General features: G+C 35.8%; 1 protein-coding gene across 1 annotated transcript in view; it reads right to left on the reverse strand.

Annotated features, from left to right (window-relative positions):
• The window catches only part of LOC150101143 (ubiquitin carboxyl-terminal hydrolase 24-like), an 824,883-nt gene that overhangs the window by 383,738 nt on the left and 424,697 nt on the right, over nucleotides 1–16,448 (reverse strand). The window contains exon 30 of the mRNA XM_090401261.1: nucleotides 9,710–9,903. Within this exon, the coding sequence (XP_090257387.1) occupies nucleotides 9,710–9,903 (194 nt within the window). The remainder of the gene's footprint in view (nucleotides 1–9,709; nucleotides 9,904–16,448) is intronic.

The following is a 16,448-nucleotide window of genomic DNA, read 5'->3' on the forward strand; positions in this document are numbered from 1 at the left end:
AGCTAAATAAAGCCTACTAGTCGAGAGGTGGTTAGCTAATAAGTTGTAGAATAACAATTATAGCTACGGAAAACAGCTGAGTGACTACTAAATAGACTAGCAATACTTGAGTTGAGATTTAATTTCAGGGCCGACCTTTCAAGGACACACGGAAACTTGAAGCATAGCACGAAGTAACTAGAGAATAATTAGAGGCAACAAAGTTGAGTTTAATAATAGCAGTGTTAAGAATTATGGTACCTAAAGGATTAAATTGATGTCGAAGGAGTAGGCAACTGTGCATATTAAACTTCAAGTTAAGGAATTATTGTGTGTTACCTTAGTACAAGAGTTGTTAGTAGAACACTGAATTAGTTAAGTGATGTCAAATGTAGTACAAGCAGTTTGATCTGTGCCAGAACGTTTGATTGTGTGTATTGTGACCGTTAATTAATCCAGTTATTTCTAAGATTTTTTTTAAATGAGTGCCATTAATTGATTAAAGTGTATACAGTTACAAAAAGTGTTCGCACATAAGTATATGAAGAAGGAAAATTGTCGGTAAGAATATTCCAACCATTAATATTCCTATGCAGAGATATGAGTGTGTTTCTTCCTAGAATATTCCTATACTAACAGTAACTGTTGCGGAGGTTAACTGAAGCGTAGATTTAAAAGTGTAAGCTTGTGAAAAAGTATTGCCACCAATAAATTGTATTTGGAAAAAAAAAAAAAACTATGAGATGTTAATGTGAATGATCACTAAGGAATTTTATGACATTAAGCTTTACTAAGTGTTAAGTGAACTGTGTGAAGACTGTATTTCAGATAACTGACCAATGCCTGAGTTTGTATGACTGTATTATCAGAAGAGCTGAAGTGTTTCTAATAACTTAATTAGTGATTTGAAGTTAAGTGTAAAATTTGTGATTTTAAAATTAAATGTTTGTTTTTGTTAATCAAAAGTTGTATTTTGCCTGAATCTCCACTGCACCATTCATAAAATATTCGAACCAAAGCGGGAGTGATAAATAAGTTAAATATACTCGGCCAGTATAAATATTAAAGAGAAATAGTTGAGGGTTGATTTATCTTCAATTCTTGAACTAATTCAGATATAGAGTGGCACAGTCTATAAATATAAATTTTCTCTATATTTGTATTAGAAATCAACTAGCAACTATTTTTTTTAGGTTAAGAACATCGTAATAACTAAATGTCAGATCCAAAGTATAGATTGACAAGAAGTAGGATCCAACAAAAGTATATCAAAAGTTCCTGGCAAATAAAGACAAATGTAAGAAAACTAAACACTGTGTAAAACTAGCTAAACAAAAGTCATGGGAAGACTTTGGTAAGAACATAGAAAATAAATATGAAGAAGGTGGCAAGATATTCTGGAGGCTGTTGAAAAAGCTCAGAAATGAAGGAAAGACTGTTGTAAAAGAAATTAAAGATGATAAAGGTGGCATGAAAACTGGTGAAAAAGATATCCTTCAAGTATGGAGTAATTACTTTAAAAGTTGCTAAATGAAACAACCAGAAACAGCATTGTGGTAAAAAGCACTGACCAGGCATGCAATCAGGAACACATATCCATACTTGAAGTAGAAAAAGCCATCAAAAGCCTGAAATGTGGAAAGGCAGCTGGAGTAGATTATATTCAACCAGAAATGCTCAAGTATGGAGGTATAAAAGTCTTGCAGTGACTGCACTGCATAGTTTAGAAGGCCTGGACAGAGGAATGAATTCCAGATGATTGAAGTAGAGCTATCATAGTCTTGTCTTGTCAGATGTTATCTCCTTCCAGGAGGTTTACTACCATGAGCTTCCACCATGTATGGTGTTGTGCTTCTCTTTTACATTCTTCATAAGACAAAAAAGGTCCAATCCTTAATATTTCCCATCCAATCTGTTCTTTGTCTTTCTCTTCTTCTTTTTCCTTGTATCATTCTTTCTAGAAGTGTTTTTTGTTAGGAATTCACGCCTTAGTATGTGACCAAGGTAGGTGGGTTTTCCTTTTCTCAATGGTTTCCAACAGAGTCCTATCTTCTTCATTCATCTCTAATATTTCTAAATTAGTTTTTTTTTGGCAGTCCATGGAACTCTAATTATTCTTCGGAGGATCCACATCTCAAAAGCTTTTAGTTTATTTTCAAAATATTTTGATATTGTCCAGGTTTCTATTCCATATAGCCATAAGTAGCATTTGGGCAGTCTAATTTTGGTTTTTGTGTGAATTTCCCTTGAGGTCAGAATGTTTTTCATGCTAAAGAAGGTTGATCTAGCAATTTCTATTCTTCTTAATATTTCCTTATCACACTTTCCATTCTCTGTAATTAACTGACCGAAATATATATAACTCTTTACTTGATCTAAGGAATTTCTTGGGATCTTAATATTTATATCAGGTATTTTCCCTTTTTCTCTTGTGACCAGCATGGTTTTGGTTTTCTTGAAGTTCAACTTAAGCCCATATTTTTCACTTATTAGTTTCAGCATCTCTTCTAGTAGGTTTTGAAGTTCTTTATTATTTTCAGCCAGCAGTACTGTATCGTTTGTATATAGGAAAAAGCCTTGTCTGACATCCTTCTTTACTGGGAATTCCTCTGAGGCTTCTCCTGATATTTTTATTGAAGCAATTTGCTCCCAATATGGATTTATCGGTAAACTGGTATCTTTACATCTACTCCTAATTTTTTGATGCCTTCTATTAGTTGTTCATCTTGTATATTGTCAAAGGCTTTTGTGTAGTCAATAAAACATAAGTAGATTTCTTTCTGCTTCTCCAGATATCTTTCTATAATAGTTGTAATGTTGAGGAGTCCTTCACTAGTTCTTTTATTTTTCTGAAAACCAGATTGTGTTTCATTAATTTCCAATTTGATTTTATATTTCTTTCTTTCTAGGATGCTTAGAAAGGCTTATATGCTGGTTAAACATGATTATTAAATACTTAAGGAATTGACTATTATATTAAATACTTCATCATCATCAACTTCCTGCCAAGTACCCTCAAGGTGGTGTACAAGATACGATAGTACTACATGAAAAAAATTACATCATTACTAACTTCCTATCTACAATTTTCCTCCAAATCAGTCGGTTACTTGTCAAGACTCCAACATTATCAGATCTTATATTTCTATCGTCTAAGGCACTTTGTACCGTATCAATCCACCTATATCTTGGTCTTCCTCTGGGTCTTTTTCCTGCCAACCTGGCAGAGAACACTTGTTTTGCTAATCTTTCCTCGCCCATTCTGTTTAAGTGACCATACCACCTGAGATTAGCTCTGCAAACGCATTCCTGGATGCTGACAATGTCAAATTCTTTCCTAATTTCCTCGTTTTTAATTATGATATTGCCATTAATGCCATCTGTTCATGCCTCATATCTTTCTTAGGACGCTAATATCTGTGGTCTCTAGTCTTTGGTCAAGTGTTTTACTTCTGACCCAGCTCTCAAATCCATAAGTTAAAATTGGTTTGAACACTGTCTTGTATACAGCTAATTTACTGTTCTGACTAATTTCTCTCTTATTCCATATGAATTTATTCAATTGACTTCCTACTTTACCAGCTTTGTTGATTCTGTTGTTTATTTCCATATTTAATTTACCATCTTCACTAAAAATCATGCCTAAATAGCTAAAATGTTTTACTTGTTCCACAGGTTCTCCACAACACAGTTGACATTTTCAACGATTCTACCTATTTTCATTGTCTTTGTCTTTTTATTGCTGACTTTCATACCATATCGATTACAACAGTTATTCAATTTAGTCAAGGAATCTTGCAGACTTGTAGCAGATTTAGATTTCTTTAGGAGTATAACATCGTCTGCATAAAACAAAGACCTGACATTAACATCTCCATTTTTGATATCATGTTTAATACCACTTTCTTTCATATTATGATTCATACAGATAATAAATAACAGAGGAGATAATGTACATTCTTGTCTCACACCAGAATTAACATAAAACCATCTTCCTGTACTTCCTTCAATTCTAACTGCTGACCTACAACTCAAATAAAGACTAAGTATTGCTTGATATAATGTTCCATTGACACCATATAACTGTAACATATTGAATAGCTTCTCTCTTCACACCTTGTCATATGCCTTTTCCAGACCGACCAAACCTAAATACAGATCTTTGTTATATTTCCATGATTTCTCGACTATTTGTCAAAAAGTGAAGATCTGTTCCTGACAGCCTCCATTTGGCCTGAATCCAGCTTGTTTTTCACTCAGCTTTTCTTCCAAAATTCTTCTCAACCGTTTCTCAAGTATACTAGCATAAATCTTACCAGGAACACTCAGTAGGGAAATACCTCTGTAATTCTCACATTCAGTTTTATTTCCCTTTTTATACATGGGTACTATGAGAGCTCTACTCCAATCATGAGGAATTCGTCCCTCTGTCCAAGCCTTCTGAACAATGGAATGCAGCCACTGTAAGACTTTTATACCACAATACCTAACCATTTCTGGTCGAATATCATCTACTCCTGCTGCCTTTCCACATTTCAAGCCTTTAATGGCTTTTTCTACTTCAAGTATGGATATGTATTCCTGAATGTATGCCTGTTGACTGTTTTTTTTTTCAAGTGCTATCATTGCTTGTTTCATTTAGCAACTTTTCGAAGTAATTTCTCCATACTTGAAGATATCTTTTTCTCATGTTTTCATGTCACCTTTATCATCTCTAATTCCTTTTACAGCACTCATTCCTCCATTTCTGAGCTTCTTCAACCTCCAGAATATTTTGCCACCTTCTTGGTATTTATTTTCTATGTTTTTACGAAAGTCCTCGTATGACTTTCATTTAGCTAGTTTTACACCGTTTTCAGCTTTCTTACATTTGTCCCTGTATTCTATAAGAGCAGAAGCAGACTTATTTGACAGGAATGTTTGACATACAATCTTCTTTTCCTTCACTGCCTCATCCTGTGTCCACCATGGAGTTCTGATTTTTCTATCCTTGCAGACAACCTCAACCTCACCACATGCCTCTATGGCTGAATCAATCAGGGTTTTCTTCAAGGTTTGCCACTGAATCTCCAAGGTTTTGTTCCTGTTCTCAAACTCTTTCATTTTTTCTTCAATAATCTTTGTGTCTTTAAGTCTACAGTTCACATCTGAGAGCTGCTCAACTTTTATTCGCTTTAAAAATTTCTTACATGTTATTCTTTTCATTATCAAATTCAATTTTATCCTGCTCAAGACTAAATAGTCATCACTTCCAATTTCAAATCCTCTGTACACTCTGGTGTCCTGTACCAGGGAGAAAACATCACTATCAACAATAACATAGTCAATGAGACTTTTCTTATTCCTTGCCTCTTCTCTCCATGTGAATTTGTGCACATTTTTATGTTGGAATATGTTATTAGTAATAACCAGTGGATGTGCTGAGCAAAAATCCAACAGGTATTTGCCATTATTATTAGCTTTGCTCTTTTCTACAAATTTTCTCAAAATATTTTTGAATGTCTGACAATCACTTCCTACTCTGCTATTTAGATCCTCAACAAGGACCAACTTTTCCTTTTTCATTGTGTCAGTAGCTTTCTCTAGATTCTCAAAAAATTCTTCCACTTCTACCTTAGTAGAGCCTTCTGTGGGACCATAAGCACAAATGTCTCATTGTCCAGTTCCACATTCTGATATTTGCCCATATCACTCTACTTGAGACAGCCTGCAATTCAAGGAGATTAGCCTCATATATTAGTGTTGAATACTATGGCTACTCCTTCTTTTCCTTGACTGTCATTGCCTGAATATAACATTTTGTATTTATTTCTCAGAAAGATCTCACTTTTGTCTTTTTTGTTTCAGTCATCCTTATTATATCGATCTAGTACTTATCTAATTCCTCAGCTAGCTCCATTTCTTTGCTATTCAAACTTCTTATGTTGATAGTACCAATCTTCAACTCTGATGATATTGAGTTGGGGTGTGTTTTAGGGTTTGTTCCAGTAGCTGACTTTTCGATGTTTGCCCTGGTTCCCTGGCGAAAACAACTGGGGCCTTGTTTAACCAGGCAAAGCCCCAGCAGGCATGAAATTTTGTCATGTTGTACCATCATTTTGTATTTTGGTTTAAGCCAATAAGAATAAAATTTGTTAGGCTAAATCCCAAATTGCCAGCCCATCCTCGTTCATTCAGTATCCAGGTAGATACCACAGGTTGCACCACGAGAAGGTGAGGATTGGACATTAGGTCAGAAGCCCTGGTTAGTTCTCTGCATTCCTTTAAAGGCTATGTGGAGGTCTCCTCTCAGTTATTCAGCTTTGACCCTTAAGCACTCCTATATTAAGCACCCATATTTAAATACTTAAGGAATTATGGAATATATGGGCTCCCAAAAATACATAGAGAAAATGTGCCATTACGTCCCATAGTGGATGGCATTGATTTGCCCCACGCACAAACTAGTTAAATATTTAGCCAAAGCGCTCACACACTATACTGGTAACACACCATCACAATAAAAAAATCAGCCCACTTCAAAGCCAGTGTAGAAAACCTTACACTCCAACATAATGGTCAGTTTTAATGTCTCCTCCTTATTCAGAAATGTCCCCCTCAAAGAAACCTTAGAGCTAATCCAAGCTAAATTTCCTCCCGATATCTCAGCCGCATTTCAGTTCACAATGAACGCAGGCTATTTCTTTGGCAGGAAAAATTCTACAAAGAGATAGAGGGGACAGCCATGGGTTCACCACTTTCCCCACCCTTGGCCAACTTTTTTATGGAGACTTTTGAAGAGAAAGCCTTAAACTCTGCCCCACAAAAATCTACCATATGGCTTCGTTTTGTTGATGATGTGTTCGCTATTTGGCCACACGGCTCGGATTAATTCCTCTCCTTAACACACACTTAAACAACCAACATCTCAGAATCAAGTTCACCCTGAAAAAAGAGGAAAACAACAGCCTTCCCTTCCTCACACTAGTCACCTGCCAACCTGATGGAACCTTGGTTTTCTCAGTTTATAGAAAACCCACCCATACAAGGAGATACATTCACCAACAAACCCTTCCCCCCTCACAACAATATGAAGTTATTAAGACACTATTCAACAGGGCTAAACTAATCTGTTCAAATGACAAAACCCTAACCACTGAACTAAATCACATCCTTAACACTTCCTCAGCCAATGGTTACCCCCCCCAAAAAAAAAAAAATTCAAAAAATACTAAAATCAGTAATCCACAACCCTAACCCCCCCCCCCCCCTCACAAAAAAATTACTCTAAATCCTTCACCATTTCCTACATTCGAGGCACCTCAGAAAAAATCAACAAAATCCTAAAAAAACATGTCTTGACCTTCTTGTTACAGACCGTATAGAAAATTGGCTTCTCTTATCCGTTCCACTAAAGACCAACCACTTCCCCTAGACTTACCTGGTGTATACCAGGTCCCTTGCAGCTGTAAACTGTCCTATTTTGGCCAAACAGGCAGGATAGCAAATATCAGAATCTCAAAACACAAGAACTACATCCAATTTCACCAGTACAGCCACTCTGGGCTTGCAGACCATGCTCTGGATACTCGCCACAGAATAAGATGGAAGAAAGCCACAGTAATACACCACAGCAAGTTCAAATATGAAAGACTATTCATGGAATAAGCCTCAGCCCTTAGGAACATGCCAAACCTCAACAAATTTGGATGCATGAGACTGCCCCAAATTTGGGAAACATACACCAGGAGAACTTCAGCCCAAAGGCCAAGAACACCTAATATAGCCCACTAGGGGGCACCATCAAGACTTTAGGAAAATGCTTCCTCGCTTCGTTTCTCATTTGCTGTTGTGTAGTACTTGCATGCACGTGTCTTTATCTTAAGTTCCCATGAAGATGGCAACGTGACGTTGCCGAAATATTGGAAAGTATATGTTAAAGTGTGATTTAATTTATATTCTAGTATACGCTGTCAATTCCTTAAGTATTTAATAATCATCTTTCTAAGATGATATATAATATGAATTTTGCTATCTGACTGATTGTTCTGTACACTTCACATTTGATTGTCTTAGAATTTTTAGATACTGGTAGGAATGTGAACTGCTTAAAATCTTTTAGCAGAAATACAGAGGTATTTCTCCACTGAGTATTCTTGGTAAGATTTATGCAAGTATACTTGAGAAATGGTGGAGAACGATTATGGAAGAGAAGCTGGGTGAAGAACTGGCTGGATTCGGGCCAAATAGAGGCTGTCAGGATCAGATCTTCACTTTATGACAAATAGTTGAGAAAGTATGGGAATATAACAACGGTCTGTATTTAAGTTTTGTAGATCTGCAAAAGGCATATGACAAGGTGGCAAGAGAGAGAGAAGCTATTCAAAACACTACAGTTGTATAGTGTCAGTGGGGCATTATATCAAGCAATACTTAGTCTTTATTTAAGTTTAATTACAACAAACCTCAGAAGTCTGGTCTAGCACAATACAGTATTACCACTACCCATAATATCCAGAAGATAAAGCTACTCTCCTTCATAGATGCAGGTTCAAATATGAACGCCTCTTTAAAGAAAGTTGTGAAGCTTTTTTACGCCGACCAAATTTAAATCGAAATGACTGCCTCTCTCTCTCTCGAAGATCTGGGAGACTTTTATTTTATGTAATCATTGAAAAACTAATTATCTTAAATATTAATTGTTTATTAATTTCTTTCATTTCCTAGCTCGCGACAACATTGTATTTTAATAGGTGATCCATCGAATGTTCGTTACTTGTATTCTATTCCTATCTGTTTGTAACACTGAAGATGTACTATTAGTTTTAGTATGAAATATCTACCTTATTTATTAATTAAAGTTATTACTGTAGACTTACATGTTGTTTTTAATAAATATAAGTATGCAACATTACTCCTAGAATCTGCATCAGCTTTAAGAAACTACCCAAACCTGAACAATTTTAGTTACATGAAACTACTCCAAATTTGGAAAGTATTCATCCTTCAAACTTCAGTCCAACAGCAAAGAACTCTCCCCTACTCCACCATCAACCCATTAGTGGGACTCTATTTAGGACTTTAGGCTCAACTTTGGTTTTCTATGCTTCAGATCCAATTACCCATTGGAGTTTTGGAAGATATCCATATGTGATTGTTTGATTTGGACCTGCTTTCAAGAAGAGGGCATTTAAGCCTGTACTGTGTTTCCTGATGACAGCAATTTAATTTTGCCAAAATACTGATAAGTAATAATTAAATTTATTACAGTTAGTAATTAGTTTATGTTGTCCTTAAAAATACAGTGATGAATAGCCAATTTATAAACACTTTTACAAGAATCAAGTGAAAGAAAGGATCACTGCTATTCACAAAAACAAGTATAGGCATTTAAGTCCTCTTCTTGAAAGCAGTCCAAATCAAGCAATCACATATGGATGATATCTTCCAAAATCTGGGAGACAAAACTACAGATAAAGAACAAATTTCAATCCAACAACCAAGATTATCAAAAACATAGCTCAGAGGTTGCTCTAGAATTTTAGGTTTCTCAGTTAATTTGCTTACTAATGATAGTTTTCTTGTGGTATAGAAGTTACTTCATCTCCTAGGGATTTCAATATGACACAGACAAAATACTAGCAATTAAAGAAGTTTTAAATGAATGTTTTTAGTAATGTTCATTTTACCATAAGGATAATAACATGAATGCATTAGATGTGTTGCAAATATCATTTCTCGAGTAACCCACCTAGCAATTGCAAGAGTAATAAGATAGCATGCTTGTCGAATATCATAATCTATTTCTTGTGGCATACTGTCCCTCTGCAAAACTCCTAAAATTAGCTTCAATCCTCCTGCATTTAAGAAATCTTCACAAAATATCTGTGCACTTTGCAGTGTAGCAGCATCTTGCATAACAGGCATTAACTTACTGCTTAGCACCTATAAAAAAGGGGAGAAAGGGAACTGATATAGTAATTAATGCATTCATATTTAATTATTACAGTTTAATTAATAAATCTATATCTATCTCTCCCTTCCATCTGCTTCAGACAGATTGGGTTTCCTCCTAATGAGGAGTCACGGCAAAATAATGCAGCCAGCACGCCACTCCTGTGCTGCATCCCTATTGAAGGTATTCATGACTGTAGTCTTGAATACAGTCATGACTGTAGTCCGTGTTTGTTCACAGGGCCAGTTTTCCTGCTTGCAGGATGAAAAACCCTACTACCTGCGCCCAAGATCGGCTAACTTGGCTATGGCTGAGGAAGATCCTTGAGCTTCTCGCATCTCCGATGGGAATCGAACCTAGGACACTCCTTCCCCAAGCATATGGTTGTGAAGGGCACAGCCACCAGGCTAACCGAATGACTGACAATGTTATCTTTTGGTACAAGCACCCCTTCTGTTAATTGAAGTTAAATTATTATATTGAAATACAAATTCAGCTAACATTCCATTAGTGTAAAATTAACATTTGCAGACCTACTACAATGATTATAGAAATCCTTAAGCATCAATCAAAGGAAATATATAATTATGATGAAAATGTGAGGCAAATACTCACTCAAAAAATAATAATGATTAATAAAATGAAACAAATATTTATAACATCAATTAATTAATTGAATATAATTATATAATTTCAAAATTCTAAGAATGAAAACAAGTCAAAGATGGGGGACAACATGATTAGAACATCTATAGACCATGAAATGAATTTTTATGCTTATTTATGAATGCCAGGATATCAGGAATAAGGGAGATGAAATTGTTGCATTGATTGAGTTTATGTGTCTGAAAATAGTTGGAATAAGTGAAATATGGATATGATGCTTTTCATGAAGATATGAAAGGCAACAAGGAAAGGGGAGTACTGCTGATGATAGCAGAGGAATTATGCTTGCACAATGTTTTGAAACAGCATGATGTAAAGTGGAGGTTGATAGCATGAGCTTTTTGGTGGGGTGCTGCTACAGGCCAGGGAATGGGGAGGATGGTGATAAAGAAATGTATGTGGTTTATTGAGAAGCGGAGGTGATCATTATAGGTGGTTTCAATTATGGCAATATTGATTGGAATGCATCAGGGAATAAGAAGAATGAATTTATAAAGTTCTTAAGGGAAAAGAATATTAGGCAGTATGTAATGGAGGACACACACAAGGGTTAAAAGTCTTAGATCTAATTATATCATCAGAGGATGTGATTGTGAATGTAGTGTCTAATCTTCCCCTGGTTGATGAGGGTGACCATGAAATGATCACCTGGGTTGCAGCCATTCACATGAGAACTTCTATATATAACAAAGGGATATATGTGAAATTACAAGGCTGGTGATTATGAAAAGTTCAGGAGACAACCGGAAGATATAGCATGGAAATAGGACTTGAGTGGGAAGCAGAAGAAACTGTGTGGGCATTGATCAAGAGCTATTTAACAGCAGTAATGTGAGTGTATTACAAAGGTGAAAAGGCTAAACAAAATAAGGGTAAAATGGATGAATAAAGAGATTAAGCATGAAATCTGGAAGAAGAGGGCACTATAGAGACAGTATAAGCTGAACGTCACTAACGATCAGTTGCATGAAGAGTATAAAGGGCAGGCCAGGAAGGTGACACGGTTGGTAGAAAAAGTGCAGAAAAATTAACCAATTAAGCTGAGAAAAATCCTAATAAGTTATTTTGATAAGTGATAAATAAAAGAATAAATGACTATGGGAGGATGATGCTAGTTGTTGACATTGGCAGATTAGTAACCAATGTGGAGAATATAGTTGAAGAATTCAATGATCAGTTTATCAGTATATTTCATCCTTGTGAAAGCAAAATCATGAGATGCTGGATGTAGAGGGCATGGTGGAGGAGAAACTGATGCTGAAGGAGCAGGAAGTGTATGAGGTATGAGGAATTAAGTAAACTTGATGTTAATAAAGCAATAGGCCTTGACAGTATATCACACCTTGAGGGAAAGCGCTATGGAATTAATGGCACCTTGGTACAGTCTTGCAACTGGATGAATCTTAAAGGAGTGGAAGGTGGGAAAAATTATTCTATCTCACAATGGGGGGGGGATAAGACTGAGGCTACAAATTATAGGCCAATCTGTGTAACTGGGGTTGTTAAGGTATTAGAGAAGTTGGCAAAGACAACAAACTTTAGTTGGCAAAAGTGGGTTGATGATAATAACAGTATTCTTTATGATGGTTAGCATGGGTTTGTTAGGAGGAGGTTGTATTTCAGCAATCTGCTTATGTATTACAACAAGGTGACAAATTCACTTGATAAAAAAGATGGATATACAGTAGCTTACTCAGAATTTTAAAAATTCCCTGAGACTGCCATATGACAAGCAAATAGCTAAATTGAAACAAATGAATCGTATAACAGAGTAGTGAGTTGGATAGCTGATTGGCTTTCAGACAGTATCAGCAAGTTGCATATGGAGGAGTGGTATTCCAAAAGAGGAAGGTCACTGGTGGAGTTACGCAAGGATCTGCTTTGGGATCATTATTGTTTAACTTGTACATTAATGATGTTGGGACCAGCTTAACTGGAGATGTGCTATGTTTGCCAATGATGAAAAGTTGGGAAGAGCTATAAGAAGTGAAGCAGATGTTATGGCCTTGCAAGAGGATCTGAATAGACTATGTGAGTGGGAAAATGAGTGGAACTTTCAGTTTTTTGTTGCAAAGTGCCAGGTCTTGAAATTTAGTAGGCAAGGTTGGAATCCAGAGTATACAATTAATGGAGAAATTTTGAAGGAGGTGGAGGATGAGATCTGGGAGTGATGGCGGACAGAGACTTGAAGTTTAGGTTACACTGCTAAAATTGTAAGAACACCCAATGGTTTATGGCAATAATGAGGAGGACATTGACATACTGAAGCAAAGAGGTTATGGTTCCCTTGTATAAGGCTTTGATCAGGCCACATATGAACTACTGTGCACAGATTTGATTGCCTGGTTTTCAGTGAGGAAGGGGGGGGGGGGGAGGGAGAGATGATGTATTTGAGAAGATCCAAGGTTTTCTCCAAGGTTGTAAACCTTGGAGTAGGTTTACTAAATTAGTGTCAAGTTCATGGAAATGTCAGATACAAGGAGAGGTTGAGAGAATGCAATTTACAGAGCATTGTGAATAGAAGAGGGGATCTGATTGAGACATAAGTTCATCAGGGATTGTTACCAGATTAATGTAGGGAGATTTTTCATAGATTAGAAGGAGGCAAGGTTACAACTATGGACCATCCTTGGAAGCTGTATAAGGTGGGTGTGAGAAGAGGAGTGAGAAGCAAATTCCTTGCATGGAGAATGGAATGTCTTGCCTGAAAGTGTGGTGAGTGCAGAATCTGTGAATGGGTTAAGGCACAATTCAATGATCTTTTTGCATATGAAAATATAGATTCTGCAATGAGTCCTTTGATTCCATGGAGGTCAGATGTTAATAATCATAATAATGAAAATATATGTTCATTTATCAGACAACTATCTCCCAAATGTGAGAAAATTGTAGTCATTTTTATTCGCATAAAGATGGTGTGGCTATATCACATCAGACTCTGCAAATAATCTTGCAAATTTGAATGAACTATGATGAAGTAATATCATTTCCTGACATTTAATTATATGATCACACACACACACACATTATTTTTATAAATCTATATCATCTAAACTAAAGCTAAGCATAGTGAAAATGAGCACCCAAGGGTAACCAATCCTTTAAAATCAAATCAATCAACTAGGTTTTTGAAAAGTACACCTGTATCTTCTTGAAAAGGAAGATGATTACAGTAAACCTCTGATTTAATGGACAAAATTTCCAGTCCATATGTCATGTGAAAATTAACACCCTGTTAATTTTAAAATGCTTTTAACCAAGATTTACTTATAATTAAATTAACAGTTTATTTTTTGTTATTAATTTCCTGTTAATATATAATAAATTCGCCAAAATTATAAATTTTGGCGAATAGGTCATCATATGTTGTAAAAACACTGTAGTAATTTAGCCGACATAAATGAGTCACCGCTCATAAAATATGTTTGGTGAATGATTAGGACGTGATCACACCAATCGCACTGTAATTGGTTCTTTTGTCACATGGTGTGACTTTCTGGGGCATTTTATTACAAACATTTTTGTAATTTTAGGGAGTTAATTATAAAAAACAGCAGAATTCAAAAGTTCAAAACTTGATAGTTTTTTCAAAGCAGGATTACCTAAACCAAGTGCCTCAATATCAAACATTAACTTATCTAAAAGTGTGAAAATTGTGTTAAAAATTATGTGTAAAATACTTTTTTTTTTTTGTTATTACAGTGCTAATATTGATAAAATTGCAGTATAATGTTACAGATATTTTTATTTTAAAAAAATTCGTGATTTAACAGACTTTTGATTTAACGGACACCCCTTAGCCCCTATTAGTCCATTAAATCGAGGGTTTACTGTACTTAAATTTTCAAGGTAGCAAATTTAGCTCATATAAGGATTTAGTTGTTTATTACTTAACTTATAATGAATTAAAAAAAACAGTATAAAACTAACAATAAGGCAGAAATGAAGAACTAAAAGATGTACATTACAGGAACATACTAAAATCAGACATTAAATTTAGAAATAAACAATATAAAAAAAAGTAAAATGAGATTAAGAACAAAAAATATCCTATTATATACATGATAAATGATGGTATACTTACCATTAGAGAAAGTATGGTGCTAGTGTTGCAAGTGAACATAGCGGTAGTTTTGAGTTGTGCTAAAAAAAAAGTTTTTAATTAGTATATAGTGTGCTTTTATGTCACAAATTGTGCTGCATTTTTTTCGGTTTGGATACAAGTGTCCTTCAGTGGTGTTGTTGCTGAAATTTTTTGTCATTTATATTGTGTTTTGCTACTTGTTTGTTGCACTACTTCAGCTTCTAAAGATGGTGTCCACAAAGAAATGTATGTCAGCAGCACGGAAGGCTTCTGGATGAAAGTTCAGCTTTGTCTTGGATTTTTCGCAGTGGATGCATTGCAAAAACTGCTATATGTATGCACCAAAAAATGTGAAAGATCTTTGGACTGTTTGGATAAACGAGAAGAAGGAAAGCATTAACATATGTGAAAAGTATCTGGATAGATTAGAATGTAGATGGATTGCATTTGAATGGGTTTGGTGTTGGGCATTTAGAAAGCTACTGTTTTCTGAGAAGGCACAGAGTCAAGAAGTTAATGTAGCAAATGATCAGAGTCTACCTGTGAAAAGGGATAGCACAAATCAACAGATTGTACAGCAAGAGGAAGCTGGATAGGAGGTTGAAGATGTGGTTGCAGCAGCACAAGGTGATGGAATGAGACAGGTAAGAATGGAAATCACAATCAGGATTAGTGAAACAGGAGTGGTCAAACCGAAGAGAGAGAGAGAGAGAGAGAGAGAGGTGTAGTGTAGTAGCTAGAATAGAGAATGCTGGTCCTGGTAGAATGGCATCAAACACACAGCAATTGTTGTTATGTTTATACACAAATGTAAGGAGTGTTTGAAACAAGAGAGCTGAGCTTGGTTGTCTGAAGAGGATGATGTTGGGAATAGAATTAGAAGGATATATAATTTTCTGGAAGCAGAGAGATGTGAAAAGATGAGGGGGGGTGCTGTTAATGATTGCAAAGGAATTGTGTCTGCAAAGTGTGGAAGTTGATGGTGCATGCACAGATTTTGAATCTGTGTGGTGCAAAGTTGAAATAAACAGGTTAGTATATCTGATAACATGCTGTTATAGGCCAGGGAATGCAGAGAATACTGATTGTGAAATGTTTAGGCAAATTAGTTGGGCATGTAAAAAGAAGGTGATCCTGATGAGACTTTAATTACAGGAATATAGACTGGAAAGAGGAGATAGTGTATAGGAACAAGGAGAGCAAGTTTGCGGAATTTCTGAGAGATAAGAATCTTAAGCAACACGTGATTGAAGCAACTAGAGGCTTTAATGTTTTGGATTTGGTGATAACTCACAAGATGTAGTTGTTAATGAAGTACTGACACTGTCACCGATTGGTGAGAGTGATCATGAGGTACTGTTTGGGAAGTGATGAAACAAGAAAAGGTCACTGCCAAAAATGGATACATGTGGAAGTATAAAGCAGGTGATTATAGGAAGCTCTGTAGTCGGTTAGCATCAGTATGTTGGGTAGATGAGATGGATGAAAAGATGTAGCAATATCTGACAAAAGCAATGTATGACTACATACCAAGGGTTAAGCGAGTAAACAGAGTGAGAGTGAAATGGATGAACAGCAAAATCACGCAAGCTGTGCTGGAAAAGAAAATGTTATGGAGGAGTTACAAGACAATTAGTGGTGATCAAATCCGTGAAGAGTATAAAGTGCAAGCTAGAAAGGTGATGGGCATGGTAAAGAAAGAAAAGGTGAAGTATGAGAGGAGATTGGCTGGTCAGGCAAAGGTTAACTCAAGGGAATTTTTCCACTAGATGGCAAACAAGAGGA

Source organism: Typopeltis vanoorti, chromosome 12 (assembly GCF_054136105.1).
Source record: "Typopeltis vanoorti isolate ZY-2024b chromosome 12, IOZ_Tvanoo_1.0, whole genome shotgun sequence".
In the NCBI taxonomy this organism is placed as follows: Eukaryota; Metazoa; Arthropoda; class Arachnida; order Uropygi; family Thelyphonidae; genus Typopeltis; species Typopeltis vanoorti.